Source organism: Coffea eugenioides, chromosome 1 (genome assembly GCF_003713205.1).
Source record: "Coffea eugenioides isolate CCC68of chromosome 1, Ceug_1.0, whole genome shotgun sequence".
Lineage (NCBI taxonomy): Eukaryota > Viridiplantae > Streptophyta > Magnoliopsida > Gentianales > Rubiaceae > Coffea > Coffea eugenioides.
Genome location: NC_040035.1, coordinates 5183846 through 5209640, shown reverse-complemented (window position 1 = coordinate 5209640; position 25795 = coordinate 5183846). Strand labels below are relative to the sequence as shown.

The 25795-nt window shown below is 34.6% G+C and overlaps 1 protein-coding gene across 1 annotated transcript; it reads left to right on the top strand.

The window, feature by feature from the left end:
• The first annotated feature begins 1696 nt into the window (after positions 1 to 1696).
• Positions 1697 to 4516, top strand: LOC113763876 (taxadien-5-alpha-ol O-acetyltransferase). Its single transcript, XM_027307862.1, has 2 exons — positions 1697 to 2649; positions 3834 to 4516. Exons 1-2 carry the CDS (start codon positions 1766 to 1768, stop codon positions 4366 to 4368), a joined length of 1419 nt encoding a protein of 472 aa, XP_027163663.1. The 5' UTR covers positions 1697 to 1765; the 3' UTR covers positions 4369 to 4516.
• Positions 4517 to 25795: the final 21279 nt, after the last annotated feature.

Genomic DNA, 25795 nt, shown 5'->3' with positions numbered 1-25795 from the left:
TTATTTGTATAGTTGACACGTGTCTCTAACCTTTTGTTAATCTAAACTCAAATAAAATCGATAATAATCGGTTTACAAGTTTTGTTAATTCAAATTCAAACAAACCGATAATAGTTGATTGACAGGCTTACTCAAAATCAATTAAAATAGATAACTCAAAACTATTAAGTAATTAATTTTAAATCATCGTATTTACATAATTATGAGATGGAAAAAAATTAGAAAGAGCTAAATAAGTTGATATAAACACACACATGGTTGATAAGAATGTTAGATATTGAAATTTGATTCTCAAAAAATCATCTACTGGATAAAAATAAGAGAATAGTAATAAAATTTCAACCACTCTTACTAAGTACACCTAAAAACCCTGCTAATACTTGAATAACCATGGTCTATCAAGTTGGTTTGCAATATCAAACCCCTGCCTATTCATAATTCAAAACTTCTAAAGATTGTCGGATTTTCCATCAGTTGTGCATCTACAAACAAAACCACCAGGACATGTTCCATATCTACGACGTAATTAAATACAAATAGATCTGCTTAAATATCGAATGACATTAGTCAAAAATAAAAGCTTTTAACTGTAATGTTTATCACTGAAAAAGTTTACTTCAATCACTTTGACTACTAAAGGCTTTACGGCATTACTGAAAGGGGATTGTACTAGTTTATTACTGAAAGGGGCTTTACGGCATTACTAAAGGCTTTACTTCAATTAGATACTAGTTTATGAACTTTATTGACTTCACAGTGTATATAGATACTTATATGAACAATGATGTTGAGAGGGGATTGTACAATATTGTTCCCATCGCATACAAGTTCCAATGAATACAGGTAATTTCTAATATAACAAGACAAATCATGAATCAAATATATTGTAAAATTGGCATATATGATCTATTGATTTGTTTTACCTGGATAAAGATGAAATTGAATCTTACTACTTGATCCTTTGAGCGTTTTTGCTGCAAGATTAAAGATATAATGAGTGAATCAAAATGCTTGTTAGGGTTTAAAAAAAAAGATGATTTGGGGTAAAAAATAAAGAAGAGTTTTAGTTGATTTCTATGTTTATGATTAACAAGACTCTTTTTTGTTAAAAAGAAAATAAAAAAAAGTTTTAACATATCTGTTTTAATTGATTTTGAGTAAACCTGTCAATCAACTATTATCGGTTTGTTTGAATTTGGATTAACAAAACTTGTAAACCGATTATTATCGGTTTCATTTGAATTTGGATTAACAAAAGATTAGAGACACGTGCCAGCTGTACAAATAAGGGACAGAGGGGACATGGACTATTTTGGGGACAGAGGATTTGAAGCCCATTTGCGTTGTTTTGATATTTTAATTCAAATTATGAAATGATCATGTATAACTTTTGAAACTACAAAGAGTTACGTGAGAAATCGCGAAACTCTTAAATTTATAAAATCATCAAATAAATTAAGTTTTACAGCAATATTTTCGAAATACTTTTCAAAATCTCTTAAATCAGCGATAAAAAAATGCATCTGCCTGTGTTTTCTTTCTTTTTTTTTTTTTTTTTTGCTTTTAAAGAAAGTAAACTAGAATTTCAAAAGCCATTTTCCTCGAAGGTGCTGAATCACCTAAACCACCTTCCAAAAGGGGGAAAATTATAGTGATGCTCCATACTCGATGATTATTATTCACAGCCCTCCACAGTTGTCAGCCACCCAACCACCTCACCAACCAAAAACCTCATCACTTGTATATAATCCCATCAAACCAACCCATGTCACTGGCCTCAAAAGCCCATCATTTTCAAGTTTCAACACCCCAAAAAAAAAAGATGCAAGTTAACGTTCAAGAAACCATCACAATTTATCCCTCCAAAACTCCGTTCACAGACGATCACGTCCTCCCACTATCCCACCTCGACACCGACCGGAACCTCCACGTCACCTTCCGATATCTCCGGGTTTACTTGAACTCGGACGCCCAGCAGCAGCAGCCCAAGAAACCCGACTCCGATCCGTTCCACGTCATCACAACAGCCCTCTCAGCTGCACTCGTCCATTACTACCAGTTCACCGGCAGCTTCAGCCGCCGGGAGCCGGATGGTCGTCTGGAGCTCCATTGCCAAGTGGGTCGTGGAGTTCCTGTCATTCGGGCCAGGGTTGACTTCCCATTGAGCGAGGCTGATTATATTGATGACGATCCGGATGAGAGCTTCGTGGAGGCTCTTGTACCCGACCCGAACCCGGATGAAGTCATTTCCCACCCGATGACTTTGCAGGTCACCGCGTTCAAGTGTGGCGGGTTTGTTCTCGGGGCGGCGATTCATCACTCGTTGTGTGATGGACTCGGGGCGACTCAGTTTTTCAATCACATGGCTGAGTTGGCTCGTGGGGCGAGTGAGATCAGGGTTGAACCGGTCTGGGACCGGGTGAATTTGCTTGGGCCTAGGAACCCGCCACGGGTCGAGTTTCCGGTTCAGGAATTTTTGAGTCTTGACCGGGATTTTCCGCCATATTCGGAGAAGACCGGACGGGTTGTTAGGGAGTTTTTCAATGTGAAGGATGAGTGGTTGGACCGGCTCAAGGGTATTTTATTAGAGCTGTCCGGTTCGAAATTTACCACTTTTGAGGCTTTGGGTGCTTTTATCTGGCGTGCTAGGTATGTTGCTGTTCAATTTTCAGTTGTTGGATTCCATTTACCATTTTACCTTTAGTTTAAAATTGCAATATTTTGAATTTTTTTTATATGGGGTTTTTTTTTCTCTTTTTAATTTGTCATCCAATCAAGATAAAGTAGAGAAACCACCTACTAAGCAGGAAGGGGGTGTGATATTTTGGTTTTTACATCTTTATATTATCAAAAGTATATTTTGTTAGTTAATAGATCATCACAAATTTGGCCAAGGGATAAAAAGTTTCATCAATTATTGCTAATAGTATGCATTTGTTGGCGTAGTTATACATATAGTCATGTCAAATTAAAAGTTTATATTGACTTTGACTATATAGTAGTAGAATAAATTTCATATCTAGTTGTAAACTGAAACTGAAGGAGTAAACTGATATTGTAGGACTAGTAGGAATTGAATTGTTTTAGTCAAAATCTTGGTCGTTGTCACCGGTATTTTCTACTTAGATAAATTTGCATATAATACTCCTTCCGTCCCACTTTGATAGTCTTATTTCTTTTTTCACACAGTTTAAGAAAAAGTAGTTAACTTTATTGGAAAAGTAAATTTAGATTGCTATTTTTCTAAAATACCCTCACATTAAATATGGTACAACTTTATGGGAACTTGAATTGATGATAAAACAAGAATCAACTCTCATTAAATGGGGTAGGTTTATAGTAACAATAACTTACATTGAATAAGGGTATTTTAGAAAAATTAAAATACAACTACATTCTTCAATTGGAAAGTGGACTATAATTTGGGATAGACGAAAAGGGAAAACAGGACTATCAAAGTGGGACGGAGGGAGTATAATTTTTTATTCTTAAATATTTTGGCTCTTTGGCCAGCATCAAACGTTGATTAGACCACTAATTTTGTGGTAAAGGGGTTGAGGTTCTTGGAAAAGTGATTATATATATTGGAAAAGTGCATACATGTAATGCGGCAATAAATACAGGTATGTGTATTTAAATGGCACTTTGAATATCAATAAAGTGCACTAACGGGTGCCTCTTGGACATTTGTTGAAAAGATTCAAGTGTGACGACTTTTTTGTGTCATAACCTAAGTCATTTTTTTTTATGTTGAAATTTAAACTCAGAACTCGAGATCGAAAAACTGTTAATTCTGTCCCTGCCGTTGACTTGATCTTTAATTTGTGAAACAGAGTTAAGGCCTCTGGGATCCCATCTGATGAGAAAGTTAAGTTTGCATATGCAATCAACGTAAGAAAGCTAGTCAAGCCACCGCTACTAGCAGGATACTGGGGAAATGGCTGTGTTCCAATGTATGTTCAGGCCAAAGCCGGAGACCTTGTCGATCAACCGATATATAAAACAGCAGAATTGATCAACAAGAGCAAATACAATGTCTCCGATGAATATGTTCGATCGTTTATCGATTTTCAGGAGCTACATTATCATGAAGGAATCACAGCAGGAGCAAAGGTGAGTGGATTTACTGATTGGAGACACTTAGGCCATTCCACAGTGGACTTTGGTTGGGGAGGTCCTGTTACAGTTTTTCCTCTGTCAAGAAACCTACTTGGAAGTGTTGAGCCCTGTTTCTTTTTGCCCAATTCTTCAGCAAATGCAGGGAAAAAGGATGGCTTTAAACTCTATGTATATTTGCAAGAACATGCTGTGTCAGGTTTCAGAGAAGACATGGATAAATTGAAGAATTTAGAGCCTGGATTCCTTTGAATGAAAGGGTTTCTTGTTATCTTTGTCTATATTTCTGTCAAATTCAAGAGGTTTCAACTTTGTGAGATTGGCAAGTGTTGTGAATGGGAAGTTGAAGGCAAACAATTTTTAGTGTGTTTGGTAATAAAGTCAAATTCAACAGGTCAAATACTCTCTCTGCAATTAGACATTAGATAAAACATAATGCCAATTTTGCAAGTAATAGCTACTCGCATATATGGCTACATTCGAAAACAACAATTGGAAATGTGATTGTGACAAGTTGAGAAAATTGACATTTTGGAAGTTCAAATAATATATTTTAGTTCTTTACGAAAAAAAAAGATTTTTTGTAGAAAGAAATCGATGTTACACAAGCGACAAATGTATTTTTGACAGTGTTATTGTTGAATTATTTGATAATTCAATTTAACACTTAAATTTAATAAATTCATATCTAAACTGTTTAGATGCGTTTGATACTTAAAAATTGAACATTTGAATTCATTAAGTGGCACTGAATTTTTAAACCAAACTTGTTCCTAAAATAAATGATAAGTTATTCACTCATCATTTAATATGATATACACTCAAATGTATTGGATTTAGTATTTAATAATTCTATAACTTAATGGTTTCAGATATCAGATTTCAGTTTTTAAACTTCAATTTTATCAAACACACTCTTAATGTTATTTTAGTCCTGATTTCTCTGAATTAGTAGAAAGCTATATAGGTTCCAACATGTTACAGTCGAAGGTTTTATATCTCAACAAAGGCTAATTAAGCAACTTGATTAGAGTCCATGTAGACTGGATTCAAGCTTACCCCAGTCCCTTGACATCAATGGAAACTTGATTCTTTTGTAAAAATTTACATTGAGAGATTATACATACAAATATTTTTCCCTATTGAAAACTGTTTTCAGCCGTGAAATCCTTATAAACTTGTAGAAAACCAGAGTTTTACGATTCTGAACCGGGAGGTGAATCGGCAAAAGACTACGGGATCAGTGGAATTGTACGGGATCATGTATGGGTAGCAAAAAAAACATTACCAAAAACATGAAATTGTACCTATAAATATGTTATCAAGAATCACTTTTTTCTCTTCATTCCTGCTCTCGACAGTTCTTGCAAATTAAATCCCTTAAATTTAACTCCAATTTGATGTTTAATCTTCAAAGGCGAATTGACGAAGTTACTCAAAAAATATATAAAAATTAAATCTGCAACTGAAATTGAAAAAAAAAAAAGGAAAGAAAAAAAGTTCATAAGAGCACTATAATTGTCCAAAGCATGCATAAGTCAAATGAATTGTTACAGAAGCTTTCTATATCAATTTCTACATCTAATTTCTCGTTTTCCATTCTTCTTTAAGCAAAGCCTTTCTCCTTGATCTTCCATCTAGATCTTCAAAAAGAAAAGAAGAACAAGAAATCACAAAATGTAAAAGGTCCCTGTTTCAAGCAATAACCAAAGTTGACAAACAAATTGTGATATGTCTTTGTGATTTACTTCACCTAAAAAAATTTCTTGAAAAATCTCTTTCCATCTACTCCATATAATTGATGCCTGAAAGTCTTGCTTAGAAACAGAAAAGACTAACAAATTAATTAGTAAGATAAGATAATCTTCCAAGCAGAATCATAATGCAGCGACAGAAAAACTGGGAAACTTTGCGTGTAGATCCAACAAATTGCAGCGACACTTCTGTTCGTTTGGAAGCAAATAAATTATTCATGATGTGATGTTGCTTTAACCAGCAGAATCATAAGACTCAAATTGGCACTTTTGCCACTTGAAGTAAAGAGCAATTATAGTACATATTACATAAAAATAGTTCAAGTTCGTTGGGTTTTTAATGAAAGATTTCAAAATTTTATTCAAATTTGGTTTGTTAATTTATAGAATTATTCGAGTTTGAATTCGCACTTGATTTATTAAATCTAACCTACCAAACTCAAGGTTACAAGATCGCGGCCAAAAGCCCAGTAATTGTCATTCCATTCACACAAAAATAAGGTACCAACAGAAAGCGAATTGATAAATCATCGAGGGTCAAGAGCCATGATTATAAACAATGATTCTGGGGCTTTGATATTGGATTAATACATGTATGATCCATCTAAATGTAATTGAGGTAAGTTGAAAAGAAACTATATTGGAGAGGAGCTGAATCCTCCTCCAAACCATCCTTCGGTGAAATGAGTTGATATTATTGGGAATGTTACAAGAAAATGGCTGTAGAATACAAAGATAAATAAACAAATAAAGGTTTCAAATCGTGGTTCAAAATCACTTTTATTTAGACTTTATTTGTCTAGTATTTTTATGCAATAAAACTTGGACAAATATTTTAGGATAATTTGAAGTTTGTTTATCTTTAATCCTTGAACTAAGTAAGACAAACCCTACTCAAACTATGGAGCGTTTTTTGTAAAGTATTTTAGAGTGTAGGAAAGTGAATTCTGTAACAAATCACTCTTTACGTGATCTTTTATAAAATGAGATTGTTTTGTGTCAAGAGTTGTAACTTGATTTCATGTCTTTTTCTTGATTTGTGTTAGCCGATAGGTTCCTCCATACTAACACAAGTAATCAGTAGTTTCCTAGATGTTTTAGATACTATTGGAAAGATATTAACTGTCAAAATATGAAAAGGTGCCAAAATAAAAAAAAAATTAAACTTTTTGACCGTTACTAAGGATCCATCCACGAATCCTAATGGATTTGCCTGCAGATCCAATTTGATAGAATTTCGCAATTCTCTCGGTAGAATTCGATCCACAAGTCTAGTTTTGTTTCCACTAATTTCGGGCCGGATAGTGGATACATGGACCCATCCAACAACATTCCATCCGCAGCTCCTTTATAAATTTTGAAAAGTTCTAACAAATATAGTACGGTAAGATTTTGTTTAGCCAAAGGGTAGGAAACTATTAGGATGCTTAGGCCCTTACTTGGGAAAATATAACAAAGATTACTATTTAAAAACGTGTAGTGATGCAAAATAATTTCATATCCTAAAACAATACGATCATTTAAAGCAGCCAGGTCCATATGGTGAGGCCTGCATGCATGAGAGACCGAATTCTTGATCCTTAGTGTTCTTTTATTACAAGGAGTTTTGATATCACTTTTTTTTTTCTGGGCACAAAATGTAAAGCCAGTCTGGACTACTTTGTGGTTTGTGGATCATCCAGATAAATTTTTTTTAAAAAGAAAAACAGTTAAGAAATTGGGGGAGTTGGTGTGAAACCCCGAATTTTTTTGTAAATGATGTTATTAATTATTTTACTAGTTATTTACTTAGTTAATTTATCTCTATAGAGGTTGATGTTAATGTCTTATCTTATCTCAACCACCAAGTGATAGTAAGAGCCATGATAAGAGAGAGTAGGAATTAACATGAACTTGTAGATATTATAGAAGACAAACTAGGAGATAAAGTAGAAAGAGATGGAAGTTAGTTTGAGTTGGTGGAGTTATTTTAGGACGAAGTGGCGTAAACCAACTCCAACTATAACTAGTCTAATAGTGAGTAAACTTTCACAACGTTACAAGAAGAAAACCATAAAATAAGAGAGTAAGGACATGTCAGCAAAAGGAAAAGTTGAAATCAAGAGATTGGACAGAGGCCAGAATACAGGAATTTGGCTCCTCTGACCATGAACAAGTAAGGCCGTGAACTCTTCTTTTAATATTTCTTAGTTTTCTCTTTTACTAACCAAAGTAGCCCCAAAACATGTCTGAAATATTAGGTACAAGTTTTGTGAGTTTTGATAAGTGTTTTTGTTTAGATTATGGAAGTTCATAAGCCATGCGACTACCTTCCGGTTAATAATACTATTAGTTTGAATGTAGAAAGTCAAAAGAATACTCAAACCAATGAAAAAAAAGGTGAAGTAACCAGACCATGCTTTATATAATGTTTGGGAGGAATTGATGATTTCTCTTTTGAAACACCTCTATGGTTCTGCCTATCATTGGGGTTTGGTTAGAGAATAGAAGGAATTTTATGGCATAAGGGGCACTTGAAGGCAAGGCCACCATTAATATGAATTAAAAGGATAAAATATTGGTGGTTAATTCTTGGTTTTACTTCCAGAATAGAGGAAGAAAATAATTAAATAGTTCAATGCCTTAAGGTTTTCTATTCCTAAGTTTTCAACACAAATGAAAGATTGGTCATGTCTTTTGTTTTCGTGAGAATGGTTTGTTAGTAACAAGAGGAAGCAGAAGACTGTTGATTTGGTCTAGCTTTCGGAGTTGTTGCAAATTGCAAATTAGCCCTCGAAATTTGGGATAATTAGAATGGGGTAGCTAAAATATATTTAAAAAAAAACTGGTATTGTGGGTTAAAGCTGATTATTAATAAAGGCTGATTTAGGTTGAAAGAGAATTGAGCTTTAGTTAAACTAGTATTACTTTTTAGGATAAAATCAATAATTGACTAGATAATTGGTTTAATGGATATTTTGTTGGACTTATTAAGCTTTCCCAAACAAATATAATGAACATATGTTATAAAACTTAAAAACAAAAGTGTAGTATTTTCTATACGTGCCTCACCTTTGATCATGGAATCTTAGGCTCGAACTCGTTGCACACATTCTTAAGGAAGTTTTGAAAACCTAAATTTAATTATAATAATCTAAGTTGTGACAAATGGACCCAATAACAACACCAAAGGTTCAATATTTCTTTTAAGTCCTATTTGAATAAAAAGAAATATATTTTTATGGTTGGTCTCAGCTCTAGAAAGTGACTTTAAATAAGGCCCTCCATTTCTTCTACAAATAAACAAATGAGTAAGTTAAATAAATACATAGCATTTATTTTATGAATAACTAAATTATGGCCTCTTCTAAAAAGGGAGACCCTTTTAAATTAGGAAACTTTCTGAAAAGAAAAACCTTCCATTTTAGGAAACTTATCAAATACTTTTTTAGGGTTATTCAAGATAGAAATAAGAACTTTAAATTAGGATGTATGAGCTGATTAAGACATACATATGTTATTCGTTATAGATTTGAAGCAAGTTTAAGGGTGCACTAAGAATTTCTTCAAGAGAGTTGTTTGAGGTAGGTGGTGCTTACCCCTCTATAGTTTTGAAATGTTAAATATGAATATTTTTCGAGTAAGAGCTTTATTTTGGTATATGAAGAAATGGATCATGTATGCCTATTTGAAATGTTTTGCAAGCATGAAATTATGAATACTTGAAATATTTTGCTACATAATATTTTATGGAATGAGTGGAATATTTTCATGAAACGAAAGAAAGGTGCATGTGACGCGTGAAATGATTTTATGTTACGAAAAACTCTAAACAGTCATGGAATAAACAGTAGGGGCTATAGTCCTGTCTAATGGTAATGGTAGCCTAGTATAGAACCCGGCCGATTGACAAGGTCATGATAGTTCGGTATAGAGTTCGGCCGATTGACTTATGTATGTAATGAAACCAATTGGTAGTCATGAAACCTATTAGTTGCCCACCTAGAAGGGGTTTAATAGACTGAGTACTCAGAAGCCGGATATTGCATGTGCTTGTTTATGAGCTATGTTATGAAATGAGATGGCATGATTGATATAATTTATGATTTGCAAGTATGTTCAATGAATACAATCATATCATATTATGTATATTTCTAAGCTATGTTCGATGGGGGCCACCTCTAGAATCTATGGGACTAAGTGCCACGTCAGATAGAGGTCACTTGTGTTTAAGCCTCTCACTTTCAATGGAATATATTTATGTAATATATGAAACGGGATGACAAACGTTTTTAATTAATATATGCATGTGGCATGGTGTGACCGAATTTGTAAATATATATATATAGTATATATATATATATATAGCTACATGATCCGACAGGGGAGTAAGTATTACCTATTGGGCATACGTCGCTCAACCCACGTCTAGTTATCTTTCTTGCAGATCAAGAAAGTCGACTCGTGTACGTTTAGAAGATAAGTGAGAAAGGTATATAGGTAGGTGTTTAAAATTCTAGGAAGTTAGAATAAAGCATTTTGTAGATGTAATTTATTGAAATGTATATGTTTCATTGGTATATGTAAGTTTCAAAATTTTAGTGAATTTTTGTAAACTATGGTTACGATGCCTTGTATTTATGGGAGTGAGATCTCATAGATACGGCATGCCACGTTGCAAATCCAGTCCAGGGACCCGGATTTGAGGCGTGAAAGTTGGTCTTCCATGTAACAGCCTTCTCTTGACAAGATAATTGGGTTTCAAAATATTGAATGCATGATGAATCAGAATTCTCAACTTCTTGGTTGCTATTACAAACTACAATCATGGTTGAATCGAAATTACACGAAAAAGTTTGCAGACAAACTTAATGCCAAGACTGTATAGCCAATCTCTTTGAGAGCTTTAAAAATTCATTACAAAATTATTACTCTACTGATAAGACTATGGCATGGGTAGTTAATTCGAAATTCTGATGTACTTTATGGAAATTAGCAGAGTCATATACACCGCTGTAATTTTAAAAAGAGTAAATTGCACGATATGTCACTAAACTATTGCGAAGTGCCGGTTCTGGTTACTAAACTTTTTTATTAGCCAAAAATGTCACTGAATTAGTAAATATGTACCGTTTTGGTCACTCTGTGTATTTGTGCCATTACAAGAGAAGGAAATCAACTTTTTGAGGGGCAATTTTATTTGCACAGCATTTGTGGGAAAAATTTCATCTGGTAAATGAAGGCTTTAACCGTGGCGTTTGGAATGTTGGTAAAATTTTTGACAAAGTAAACAATGATAGCGAAAAGTATCAAAATTAATTTAGCAAAATCATAGTAATCAGTGCCCAGATTTATGAGAACCAGCAAAAGACGAAGATTAGCAGTGAATCGGTGATCAATGGCAGCGAATTGGGTGAAAAGGCAAAGGGATGAGTTCATTGATCCGTACACATTATACGGTAAGAAATATTACAATCCGTACATATTTTGTATGATTAATGGTGTTGTTTGTGTTTTGAGTATAATGAAGTATTTATTCAGAGTGTTTATTGGGTTTAGGGTTTGCTGATGTGATCCAGTTGTTTAGAAAAGGACAAAAGAACGATTGACTTCCCTTTTTTGTCGTATAAGTGGGTTGCAAATGGTCCTACAAGACCCTCTATCTTGTAATTTACTCATAAAAAATAAACTTTTCAAAATGCAGTTATCTGATTCGGGTTAATTAACAAATAGGGGTTAAGTATTCTTATAAGAAGAACAACATCTATGACAATAAAAAATGGTGATTAACAAGAATAGTGATGTTTGCCTTTGTTGTTGTTGCAGTCCCTGATAGACCTATATTTTTTCTTAAACTCCACCATCGTGGTAAAATTGAGGGAAAGAAATACAAGAGTTATGTAGGTGGAGAGATTGATTATTTCAATCTTTGCCATGCCGATTTTATGTCGATTCATGAAATAAATAAAATGGTGGAAGAGTGTGGGCACAAGGATTCAATATTATATTATTACATTGACCCTAGAGGGGATTTGAACCATGGACTGATGGAACTTCAAACGGATAAAGACATTAGACAATTCTGCGGTTGGGTTAATGAGTACAAGTTGATGGAAGTATACTGTCATCCTGTAACAGTTGAACAAATATATGAGTTGTAGAAGAAAAAGCAACTGGAACAGTTATCACAGACAAAGAGTTCAGTGGTAATAGAGGAGATCTTGGATAATGGTGAAATTTTTACACAACAGGTAGCAGCACCTCATAGACGAAAAAAAGGAGTCCAAGCTGGTAGATCAGTTGCAGCTCTAGAATGAACGCATGACCATGCTGGTAAAGATGAAGATTCATACCAAAAATCTTCTAGGAAATGTGAGCAAGCCAACAACAATACATAGGAGTCCGAGCCACAAATGCATAGCCAAGTTGATAATGACCCAACTCCATCAAGTCAGAATAGGAGAGACAATGACAGCTCTAGTAATAGAAAAAACAGAGATAGCAGAAAATCTCGTACCTCAGAGGCCCTTTCTGGTTCTGCAAAAAGAGTTAGAAATGGAGGAACAGTAACTCAAGGTGCATCAAATAATGGTGCTGCAACTCAAGGTGCATCAAATGGAGGTGCAGCAGGTCAAGGTGAAACTAATGAAGGTGCAGCAATTGAAGCTGAAACAGAAGTTGGTGCAGCAACTGAAGCTGAAGCATGTGAAAATAGAGAGGAACACAACCCACTATTGGACGATATTGTGGAAGGGGAATTAAATAGTGACCCAGATTCAGAAGATGAAGATGTTCTAGTGAGATACACTAGTTTCAATGCTAGCAGAGATGGAACAGATCCCCATTTTCATGTTGGGCAAAAATTTGGAACCAAAAAACAGTTTAGAGATGCTCTCAGAAATTATGCAATTTTGAGTAGAAGACCTGTATACATGTATACAAGTGACAAACAAGAATGAGAACTAAATGTGTAGATCCGTGTAAGTGGTATATTTATGCTAGTCACGTTCCTGCCTTGGGTACCCAAGACTTTGTAGTTAAAAGAATTTATGATGTCCACACTAATTGCAGCCATGCATGGAGAAACAAAAACATGACATCCAATTGGGTAGCTGACAAGTTTGAAGAGTCTGTTAGATCCAATATGAACATGCCTGTTAGGCAATTGATACAGAGTATAGATGAGCAATATAGCTGCGAGATCACAAGAAACAAAGGTTACAAAGCACTTGCAATGGCTAAGACTGCTATCAAAGGGTTAGCATCTCAGCAGTATACTGATGTTGGGAGGTACGCAGCAAAACTACAAAAAAAACTCACCTTAACACCACCATAGACATTAAGTATTCCCCAAGACCTGATCCTGAACGTAATCCCAGATTTATGAAATTCTACTGCTGTCTGGGACCATTCAAAAAGGGATTTAGGGAGGGATGTAGGCCCCTGATTGCTCTTGATGGCTGTCACACTAAAGGGGCATATCCAGGGCAGTTGTTGATTGCTATTGGGGCAGATCCAAATAATGGTTGGTGGCCATTAGCCTAGGAAGTTGTTGAGAAGGAGGCTCGAGAACAATGGCATTGATTTTTGCGTTTACTGATTCATGATCTAGAAATACCAACAACTAGCAGTGAATATACTTTTATTTCAGACCAACAGAAAGTTAGGAGTATTGTACTTTATCATTATAGCATGTATTATAAAGTAATATTTTTGCAAGTAACTAAACTTAGAACTCTTTTATAGGGTCTTGATAATGCATTGCACGAGTTATTACCAGAAACTGGCCATAAATATTGTGTACAACATATGTACAGAAATTTCAAGAAAAGCACCCTGGTTAAGTGGTTAAAGAAAAATTCTGGAGCATTGCAGCAGCATCAACAGTGGAGTTCTATGAGGCAGCATTGAAAGAGCTTAGAGCATATGACCAGCAAGCTCACGCATGGGTCAAGAGAGCTGCACCACCTCATCACTGGTGCAAGGCTTTTTTTTCACTTCACATGAAGTCTGATATGCTAGTTAATAATTTATCAAAGACATTTAATTCTCATTTATTAAATGCTATAGAGTTGCCAGTGATTGGGATGGTTGAGTGGATTAGACAATTCATAATGGAAAGGATAGCAAATAGGGTGTATTGAATGAGAAAATGTAGTGGTTCCGTGGAACCAGCAATAAAGGCTTTGATTGAGGAAAGGGAAAAGCTATCTAGGAAATGGAAGCTGATATCAAATAGTAAAAGGGGGTATCAAGTAGGGGACCTGGGACGGAACAGTTTGCTGTGTACTTAGGAGACAGAACATTTACATGCAAGTTGTGGCAAATTAGTGGGCTCCCCTGCTACCATGCAATTTCTGCCATTTTAAAAATTGGTAGGAACCCAAATGGCTATGCCGATCAATATTATAGTAAAGATCTATTCTTTCAAATATATGAGAATGTTCTATATCCAATTAGTGGAAAGTCTCTATGGCCTCAGAGTGATACTCCCATATTAGATCCTCCAATTGTATGTGTCCAACTTGGTAGGCCCAAGAAAACAAGAAGAAAAGATAGTTCTGAAAATAGAAGTGGTGTTCATGTGGGAAGGGATAATGTGCAAAAATTAAGAAAGCATGTAATCATGCACTGTCAGGTAGGCCACAATACTGCTACCTGCAAAAGTGTTCCAGAAAATAATGGAGGTGAAGGCTGCAGTCAACCTGCTCCGGCTCCTAAACATGCTAGAAAGTCAAAAGGCACCAAAAATGTGTCAAGCACAGCACATGGAGCTAATTCTCAGGAGCCTAATTTTGCTCATGTGAAAGTTCAAGGATACTCTGCAAGGGGTGCCAATTTTCAGCCACATGGAGCTGAAGATCAAGCTACTTCATATAACGACACTGGTTCACATGCTGAAAGTAATGCATAAGCTGCGGAGCTATCAGAAGTGCAGAAATAGTCAACTCATAACGTTGATAGTGTTGATGCCACTAATAGTACGAAAAAGTAGAAGATTAGAAAGACTAAGACACCTGTAAGTGTAAAATTTATTTCTAATTTTGTTTTTAATTTTACTATGGCAAATAGCTACTGTTAATATGTATTGTACTTGTGTACAGGTGAGGAGAGTTAGGCCTGTCAATGATGCCGACCAGCCTACTACAGCGGCCAACAAACAATCTCTCCATTCAAAGAGAAAGCTATCTAAAATTGACAAGATAAGGATCAATACCAATTATGAGTACTTGGGCAAAGAACCTTCTTTCAAGATTGGTAGATGGGCTGGAACATCAAGGAGCAACAAAAGTGGAAGATCAAATTAAAGGACTTGTTTGGATAACTTTTGTTTGGATGTATTCTATGTCTAGGACAATTCTAGATTATTTACATGTGAAACATGTCTAACTTTGTTGGGAGTTGTTTGGAATGACAGTGACAATTATCTCTTTTGTAAGGCAGTTGTTTGGAATGACAGTGACAATTATCTCTTTTGTAAGGCAGTTGTTTGGAAGTGTGCATATTCATTCTCATTTTGCTGGGTCCACTAGTCTTTTGTTGTATTTGGCTTTATGTAGATGCATTTGTGAGCTACTTTTCTTTTGAATACATATGCTGGACTAATACTTCAGTCTTTTATTCATAAACTATAATCTCAACCATCCAAGGTGTAAACAACACCAACTAAAATGAGGTGTATATAACAACTCTACAACCTCAACAAAAACGAGCTATGTATTAAAACATTTGACAACACTGGTTTAGGATTTGAAGTACAACAATAATCTAGTGGCCATCAATTTGCAGCCTTCCAAACTTGTGTCCCTTGTTAGGCCCCCAAATCCACACTAATGCATTAACAATTGTCTAGGTTATAACAAAAAGAACAATGACCATTTTTTTCCCATTCTTTCTTCCAAGCTTTTCCTTCAAATTTTTTACTTGAACCTCCATTTTCTCAGCTTTCTTTTGCAACTTGAGAACTTGCTGCTGAAAAGTTTCATTCTTGGTTTCCAGTCTATTTATTCTTCTTAAAAGACTGGGTATGACTTGTTTCGAACGCTCACACATTTCATCATCATACCAATTCCAATAACCACAGCCATCAACCTACAAAAAAATTATCCAAGTTCTTTTTAGCAGATAAAGGTCTAAAAAGTTAAACATTAACCTAATTTAACGAATTTCCTATATCTTCACACACTTACCTCGCCATTAGCACATTCAACATATCTCCTTGCCAGGTTCCTATCAGTCCATGAAGTCTTCAAATTGGTTTTACTGCCACAAGAGCATCTGATGAAGCTTCAACACATTCCCAGCAAATTGCAACTTCGTATATTGCTTTTCCTACTCTATATTTGCAAAAGAAATCTATTAGAGGATAAGGGTTTGCACTTCCTAATTGAACTTACAAGTTGACTGACATTTGCGAGCGATTTATGGTGGAGAGTTTCAAGGAATAGGCTGTGCAGACGAAATTGCCACTCAAAAAGTTGATTTCCGTCTCTTGTAACGGCATAAATACACGGATTGACCAAAACGGTACAGATTTACTAGTTCAGTGACATTTTTCGCTAATAAAAAAGTTTAGTGATCAGAACCGGCACTTCGCAATAGTTTAGTAACATTTCGCGCAATTTGCTCTTTTAAAAATTATAGATAACTGTTTAAGATAAGAAAAAAAAACAATTGAAGTTACAACAAAAGAAATTGTCCAGAATCAGTAAATGCAACGTGGATATGATATAGAATCTGAAATTATATTTGTTTTTTTTTTATCAAAACATCGATTTGTGTGAAATAGGGAATACCAACTCCCCCACGCTCCAATCCCACCGTTTATCGCTTCATCATTGCTCACACATATTGGTCAGTTATGTGTTTGAATCCTGATCTCGGAATAAGTTATGATCCGTGGTAATGATTGGAGTCGAATTCATTCAAAATTTTCTTTATTAAATATATATATATCTATTGTGAAAGAGTAGTAAAACGGCAGTATCCTATAACTTATAGTAAATTAATCGGATATTTTAGAAACCTCCCTTGAGGTTTTTGACAATTTCACTCAACTCTCTTCAATTGTAGAAAATTACACTGACCTCCCTTGCTTTTACTATTTAAGTAACATTATAGACCCATTAGGCTAGAATTATACTTAAGTATCCTAAAATACCCTTATGCAATATCATAACATCAAAAGAAAGTGAAAAAAGGTTTAGTGATCAATTTAACAAAAAAAAAAAAGCAACAAACACTTTTTATCCAAATTTGCTATGCTTCTACAATAATTGTAAACCCAAAACCTCATCAACCGTTCAAGCAAATTCCAATTTAATTCCCAAATTTTATCAATTTTGGTATCACTAAAATCCCAAATTTTACCAAAATCGCACTCCAACTTAATCCCCAAATTCTATCAATTTCAGCATCATCAAAATCCCAAACTCTACCCGAATCATTTTACAAATAGACCATAACCACCACCACCAATTGAAATACTCTCAAAGTTTCCTACCCCAAATTAACACTATATTTTGTTTTTTAGCTAATCTCACACCTCAAATTATGAACCTAACACCTATCGCATATCTCTTTTCTTGAACAGAAGATCTGACGAACCACTATTGATGTCTATGTCAAGAGCAACCTCACACTCCAATGGCGTTAGGAAAAGAGAAACTAATTTCTATGACAAACCACTACCAATACTTGTAAATCAAACAAAAATAAAACTAAATGAAGATATTAGATTCTTGTGTGTAATAAACATAATAGTATAACTCAGAGTCATCCCTTTTTCTCTTCCAACCATAGCCTATTAACTTCATTTTTTTCCCTCTCTATCATAGCCATCTTCATCATCTCCATCTAATTTGACCATGAAACTTTAATATATGCAAAGTATAATACGAGAAGAAATAAATAATAGGATTAGTAGTTAAGTATCACGGAAAGAGAGAAATATACAAGAAATAAACACTTCGGATAGGTTTGCATGGTAGTGTAGTTGATGGATGGAAGAGACTGTGGGGTTATAGGTAGGAAGGAGAGAATCATAAGAGGTAGAAAAAAAAGGAGGAAAAGAGAAAAGAAACTGCTATTAATTAAGGTAGGTTTGGGAATGATGACTAGTTGTTGTAGGTTTTTATATTTGCATTTACTTTTGGTTTGGTTTTTGTATCCCACATATGTGATAAATTATCTATTAAGTAGAGGATATTGTAATTATTTTATTGAATCGAGGGAGGTTAGTATAGTTTTCTAAAATTGGTGGGAGCTAAGTGAATTGTTAGAAACCTCAAGGGGGTTTTTTGAAATTATCCCTACATTAATACACGATCAATACAAGAGCCAACTATTTGGGTCACACACTTACCTTTCACTCAAATTTGTCGAATGTGTTCATGAGGACACTATCTGCTCCATCAAGATTGGAGAATTGACTGGTCATGAAGGCCTCAAGGACGCTTGGGTATCTGTCGAAACCATGAATAAATGAAGGCAGATCTGTAGGTTCAAGAATTGGGAATCCAGGAAAAGCAATACTACTGTAAATTTGCAATCCTTTCTGAGAGGGAGGTTCAATTTTCTCTCATACACATATTTATGTGTGTTGGTAACTACAAATGATTTGAGTGAAGAAAACAGCCCTAAATAACTCATACATCTTGACAACGTGAAGAACCTGAAGCATGAATGCATCATAAACAATCCTATTGACTGGAAATCCGAGCTGCGACATTTTTCAACCGAAATTTTTAGGGTTTTTTCTGCCTTAACATGACAGGTGCCGAACATGTGCAATAATAATAAATAAAAACCTAACTACCACCTGAAGCAGTTAATAATCAATTCTAGTACTGGAGTAAGGACTCTAGGTGTGCAATGGGTTACTTGATTCACCCTGTTCCCGAAGAGTTTGCTTAATTCGATATACCTGAATTAATTATTTAACTGAATTCACCAACTAGTAGACAGTGGCAAGTAGAGTTGTCTCCTCAAGGATTGGTGAGAAAGTTATTTCTTTTCAAGTCAAAACAAATAGGGGGGTTTTTGGGATTAAATGCCAGCTAAATAAATAAAATGCAGAAAATAATTAATTAAAAGAAATAATTAGAGAAACTCTAGCCAAGGGTACACTTCGGAAATGGTTCATGTACTGATCATCGATTCACAGATAATTCCAACATTTATTAATAGATTAGTTATAGTTGTCATGCACGCGATAAACAACTAACCTTTTCTTAATTTCTCGATAGTTAAGGTACGACCGTTAACTATTTCTCTAACCCAAAAACAACCCTAGGTACGACCGTAGGATTTAATTTCTAGATTGCATTAATAATTAGAAAGGCTCAATCCTAACTAACAAACACGCTACGAGGGTTTGTTTAAGTTAGATCATATGTTCTCCTGACATAAACCCAATTACGCCAGTTGCTACTAAGATAGGGATAACGAATAATTACGGATTCAATTACTCCTAATTAGCAAAATAGCCTATATGAATAATTAATTATTGCGCACTAATCAATCATATACAAGGGCTATAACAATTAAAAGCAGAAAACAAACAAATATCAATCAATGAAGAAAATAATTAAAAATGGTTTAAATCTCACAGTAATTATTGAACCAATTCATCAGTTACCCCTTTATTAGAATTAGAGAATTAGCTCTCCATTGATGGAGAACAAACCGCGTACGTAGAATTGGGAAAAATTTGCAAATCGATTCTCCCACTTCGGTCCACCACAAGAGGAAAAAGCACGGGATTTAATTGCTTCCAATTGTCTCTCACGGAGCAAACGTGAAAGAGGGTCTGATGCCCTATTTCAATTCCAGTCAAAGCCAATTGAAAAGCAAAGACAAAGGGTCAACAATTGCGGCCCTTATTTCTTCTCCTAATTGCTAGCAAGACTTACGAGAGATTGCCTTGCTTGGTTTCTTTAATTCAATCCACACAAGATATAAAAGCCAATAAAATTGCAAAGTCAACAATGGTGGCTTTGTCCCCTGATTGTTTTTCAAAGCTACCGCCGATCCAATTCAAAAACAAAAAAAAGGAACGAAAAGAAACCTAAGCCAGACGAAAAAAATAATCCCCCTAGCAAAAGCCGACCTCCGGGAGTCTAATACTCCCCTCTATCTATTTTGGTCACACCGAAATTCAAGGGAGAGATTTCCTCTTATCGAAAATTAGTATTCAAAAATTAAAACAAGACTCTCTTAAGTAAAATAAAATAAAATAAAGTCTATTATAATTTAGTTTCTTCAGTTACTCAAGCAGATCCTACTGCTTGAAATGCCCCACGTACGACGACTCCTCTAAATTTCGATTTTAAGCACTTTTCAGCATCAAATCCTGCAATTGGCACCAAAATCATATTTGAGTAGAATCCACCCAATTAATGAAAATATTTAGTCAAATAATTGTACAATAATGACCAAAATATCCTACTAAAATGCACCCTATCATAACACTTTGAACCTTGTCATGTAGTTTTGGTGGTGAAGCTTCTCTTTGCCATTTGACATGGTGTCAATCGCAATATTGTAAGTGAATGAATCAAGTCTAGAGGATTTCTTGAGTGCAGGCTGGAGCTTGAATTCGTAACACAAAGGCTGATAAATATCCAAACTTTCGCAAATTTATATTTGAATCCGAGAAAGTGTAACTCACAATCAACTAGATACTCATTTACTGCATTGAAATAAAATGATTAAAAAGGCTTGGTATGTGATGTTAATTAAAAGAAAAACATTTGAATCATGAAATCGTGATGCAGTTTGAAAAAATTAATCAAGGTTTAGATGCATAATGTCGGATGAATACAAATTAAATATGTCGTATTCTTTGGTAGGGTTCACTGAGTATTTATAAGTTTAATTTATGACTTAAAGACCTTTCTAAATTAGTAAGAACATTTAGATGTAACCCTAGACAACTAACATCTAGATCTGAATTCTTCTGCCTTTGGTGATTTTGAGAGCTAGAATCCTGCCACATTTGTCATAGCATCTTAGGAATTTTCATATGGGACTAGGTGTTGAAATTGCAGATTTTTCACATGGTATATACCAAAAAAAAAAAAAAGAAATTGCACATTTTTTTTAAAGACTTCTTTACAGTAAAAATATGTGTTGATACACACACAGACACAGAGTCACTTCCAATTGAATAATCTGACAAACTCTCCGTCCAACCCGAAACGCATTGAAATTTGGCTGGCAGTGTCCATTTTTGGTTGGTCAGTCAACCATATTTTGATCTTGATTTCGTACAATCTAGAAACTCTGAAAACAGCCCTTCACAGTCTCAAAACCTCGATAAATGAAACTTTTTGCTGGTTGATAAATCACTCATCTTTACGAAAGTCGTGTGCTATGGGAATTTAACCAGTTTTATACCATAAAAAGAAAATTTTTCTCACTTGCGGTAATCTAACAAGTAGTCAAAGCCTAATTTATCCGTACTGAGTACATCGGAGTCCATTCGATGTTGGTGGAAAATCGTATCGAGGCATTACCGTTTCGATTATAGCTCAACTTTTATCAAATGGTAAGACTTTTAGGTTATAACTGAAAAAGAAGATGCTTCAAAAAAAAGATAATTGAAAAAGAAAAGACAAAGGAATTTTCTTCCTAACAAATTTTAGAGAAACTCGAATCCTTGAAATTATTTCTTCTTTTTACCTCATTCCCTGTTGGGTTATATTAGCAACCTCTTCTTCAAGTTAATTCAATTTATCCTTCAAATAGGTGTAGGGTTTGATACTAGGGACAATTGAAGTATTCTTCAGTCGTTTATCTTTTCTCTTCTTCCTCCATAGTCTAAATAATATTAAAGCCTCGTCCAAGAGCAATAGGACTTCCTATGCCTTGACTTTTTATTCAGTTATTGATTTAGCATCCTTCGAGGAAATCTCATACTGACGTAAGCGTTACAAATTTAGACTTTAGAGTTTAAAAAATTATTTGGACTAAAATGCACCAACAATACATACAGAGTTACACGTAATTATACAAATGTTACAAGATCTTTTTTGGTTTATCTTTTGTTTTAGTAGGAGCAAAACTTTACGAGAATATGATGTATTATTCTAATTGTCGTTTCAGATCATATTAATCTTGAAAGTTGGAGTTGTACTAGAGAATAGTACCAAAAATATTTTCCACTAAAAAAAAGAAAAGAACAGTACAAGTTTAATAATGGCTTGGATGGAGCACAAATTTAACTCTCTTAATACGGTGTGAAATTTTAAACATCCACAATTGATTCAAGCTCTAAATATGGGGTTTATGATTGGTTGTGCTCGATGAAGTAAAGCAAAGTCAAACAATCTTTGTTTAGATAAATCACGAATTTTGATGTTGATACAAAATCAAGCTACTTTAATAAATGATACCATTATTAATTGTAACATACGAAATGAATGAGAATAAAAAAAGAGAAGAAAACAAAACTTTTTTGAATGCCCGAAAATCACCCCAAAATCTTGGGAATAGAAAACGCAACTGCAACTGTCTGCTAATCCTTATCCCACTTCTAATATTTAATTCCCACTCTACCTTTGACCACTTAAGTATATTGATAAAATTTTTCACCCAAGGGGATCCAATGATAGAAGGTAAAAAACACAAAACACTACTATAAACTCCGTTTTGCCTCTATCCCTAAATACTAAAATTAAAAGCACAATTATTATCGCATGGTCCTTTTACATTCAAAATATCTATATATTAAAACATCAATTATTATCAAACATTAATTATTATATTAGGTAAATTGGAGGCTTTCCATGATCTCTGTAGTCTGTGCCGAACGTCAACTAAAGAGGTGTAGCTAGGTGGGCAATGGGGACATAGAAGGAGGGTCGGCATATCGGAGACCTTTAAGTCAACTAAACACCATTTTTTTTTTTAATTCAGTAACGCTCAAGGACAAACTTGTGGAAATATAGAACCTGTGATGCCCAGTCCACAGGGTTGGCTAAATTTGCCTTAGACAATGTGAATAAGATTCTTATTGCATAAAGAAACTAAATTCGATTTTAAATACTTGAAAACAAATGTAAATGTCAAATGGTCACTAAATTCTTTAAAATTCTCATTTTATTCACTAGATAATTTTTCATACCAAAAAGTCCACTAGACTCTTGCAAGTGATTTATCTCAACCATTTCCTTAACTCTTGTTAATAAAAATGGATAGAAATTACCTCATGTGAGAGGCGTTCCTATTTTGAATGGACAATTTGGACAATTTTCATGAGACTATCATCCTTTTGAGGCTTTAGTAGCAATTGTTAATCCACTTCTTTCTAGGTATTTTCTCTTCAAAAGCCTCGTCCTCATCCTCTATGAATACGAGTTATATTAGGGTAACTTGGCCCTGTTTTATTGTTTCTGTGTTTTTTTTTTCCTTTTGAGAATTTTTTAAAGGAGACCATTTAATTTTTTTTTGCTTTAGTTTTAGTCTAGCTATTAGGATTTGAGGGTTTTCTTTTGAATCTAATCCAATGTTTTCTGGGTTTTCTTTCAACTAATTGCATTGAAGAATCAAGAAATTTCGGTTCCAATGACCCTAATATTTTTTTTAAATCATTGTAGGCTACAGTGCTGACTACTGTGCAAATATTTTTTTTAAATCGAAGCCTGCTACCGTGCACAGTCAGCACGGTAGCAGGCAGCCAATAAAAAAAAAAGTGCCAGGAGGAAGGAAATGGGGCAGGAACGGTTGTTCACGGCCACGATATGGCCTCAAAAATTTGTGCGGCTCAGATTACAGCATGTAACTCGATTTTCACGTCATGTGTGGGGCCCACAAAAAAGTGATGTAATGGAAGTTACGCGCTGTGGAAAATGAATACAACTGGTACAAACGGTTGCACCTGCAACCGTTTGTGCCCCTTGTCCCAGGAGGAAGCTCAGGAATCTCACATGTTTGTTCGTAGAAGAAGTTGGTATGCATTTATTTTGTCCGTATATATTTTTCTTCCCCCCTCCTCCCTTTTTCTCTCTGAAAAATTCGTGCATTTTGTTTTTTTCTCTTTTGGTTGCTCTTCTTGTTGTTCGTCTCTGATACTTCTGCCATCAGATTCTTGGCATGTCTCACAATTTCCGCTTCAAATTTCGCATTTCTTTTCTTTTTTTCTTTCTTTCTAGCCCATGAAAATGCTTCTCCCAGCACTGGAAGTAGTACCATATTGTTGTAGTGTCGAGTAAAACGCACCATTTTGAGATTGATGCATTTGTTTCTGAATACGAGGTTTCGAATTTCAGTCCCTTGGAGTAATTTTCTTACCATTTCTGTTGTCTTTTCTTCTTCTTTTGTTTTCCCCCTTCCGTTTTGTGCCTTCCTGTAATCGAGATTGTCAATTTCGGCTCTTCTTCTTACTATTTCATGCATTTCAATTTCTTGGGCTGCCGCTTTTTGTTTGTTTAAATGGACTAGTTCATGAAATCAATTGTGTTTTACTCAATGTGGAAGTATGAAATCATGAAAATTTTTGGATTATACAATTTTGAATGGTTAATAATGAGTGATTCTTCTACCGATCCTCCGTCTTTATTGCTTCCTCTTTTCCAAGACTTCTTCTCAATTTAGATTATATCAAAGTGATGATCTTTGTTTTCCTGTTGAATGAATCCGTGTAATTAAAATATATGAGATTTTTCCTTGATGAAAGTGAGAAATTACGAAGAATTGAAATTGGTGTATGAATTCATTTTGGTTATTTGTTTTTGCGTGCAAGTCTCTTTGTGTGCAGTGTGCACGCACACTAGTGTGTGTCAGATCGAATTGGTAATCAATGATACAGTAATACTAAGTTCGAGCTCGAATTCGATTTGACCAACACGACCAGTCCAAGTCTGTGAACTCCAAGGACAAGGAGATTCAACGCTTTGATGGCTCATTTGATTTATTATGCATTCCTTTCAAGAGTTTGTGTCAGATCTTTTCTAACATTAATTAATATTACGCCTGTCAAATTTTTCTACAACGTATCTGAAAACCATGTGAGATTCCTAAGCTTCCTCCTGGCACTTTTTTTTTTTTTTTTTTTTTACCGGCTGCCTGTTATCGTGCTGACTGTGCATGGTAGCAGACTCCAATTTTAAAAAAAATTTGCAGCACGGTAGCCTGCAACGTAGGCACGATAGCTATAGTTTGGTACCATAGGCTTGTTAGACCTACATTTGACGAACTTTTTTTTTTAGGTATGATCTAAGGAATTAGCCTAGTAGCAAGGGTTAATGAAATGGTCAAGATAAAGCACTTTTAAGAGTTTAACAGGCTATTTGGCACAAAAAAGATAGTTTAGTGGCAAAATGAGAATTTTGAAAAGTTTATTACCCAATTGGATAAACTTGGTTGTGTGATTGGATGATAGATTGTTTGGGATAATTTTTTTATATATAAAAAAAATCATATTACTTTTTTAATATAATATATTGAGATAAAAAGATGGTCAAAAAAGATGTATTGATGAAATAAGCAATAAATTTTTGCAAATAATCTATTATACAAACAATACCTTGGCAAATCCAATGAGGCACGACAATAATTGTCAAAGCGGACTAAGGCTACAAACAAACCGGCTCGCAAGCGGCTCGAGTCAAAGCTGGACTCAAGTTGGTCAAATCGAATTCGAGCTCGAACTTGAGATCAAAATATTAAGTTCGTTAGCTCGCGAGTTTGAGTATATATATATATATATATATATATATTATTTATTTTTATTTTAATAGTAAATTTTATATATATTCCTAATATTTTATTATTTATTAAGAAAAATAATTAGTTAATTTTTTATTAGAATAATTTCCAGAAATTCGAGCTAACGAGCTGCTCACGAGTCAGAAATTCGAGCTATATTACGAACTGACAATTCGAGCTGCTCACGAGCCAAAAATCGAGTTACAGATCGCGAGCCTTATCAAGTTGAGATCGAG

Excerpts from the sequence above, each read along its gene's own strand:
- LOC113763876 (XM_027307862.1), top strand. The coding sequence starts at position 1,766 with ATGTCACTGGCCTCAAAAGCCCATCATTTTCAAGTTTCAACACCCCAA. Across the intron at positions 2,650-3,833 it reads GCTTTTATCTGGCGTGCTAG|AGTTAAGGCCTCTGGGATCC; the intron begins GTATGTTGCTGT and ends TTTGTGAAACAG.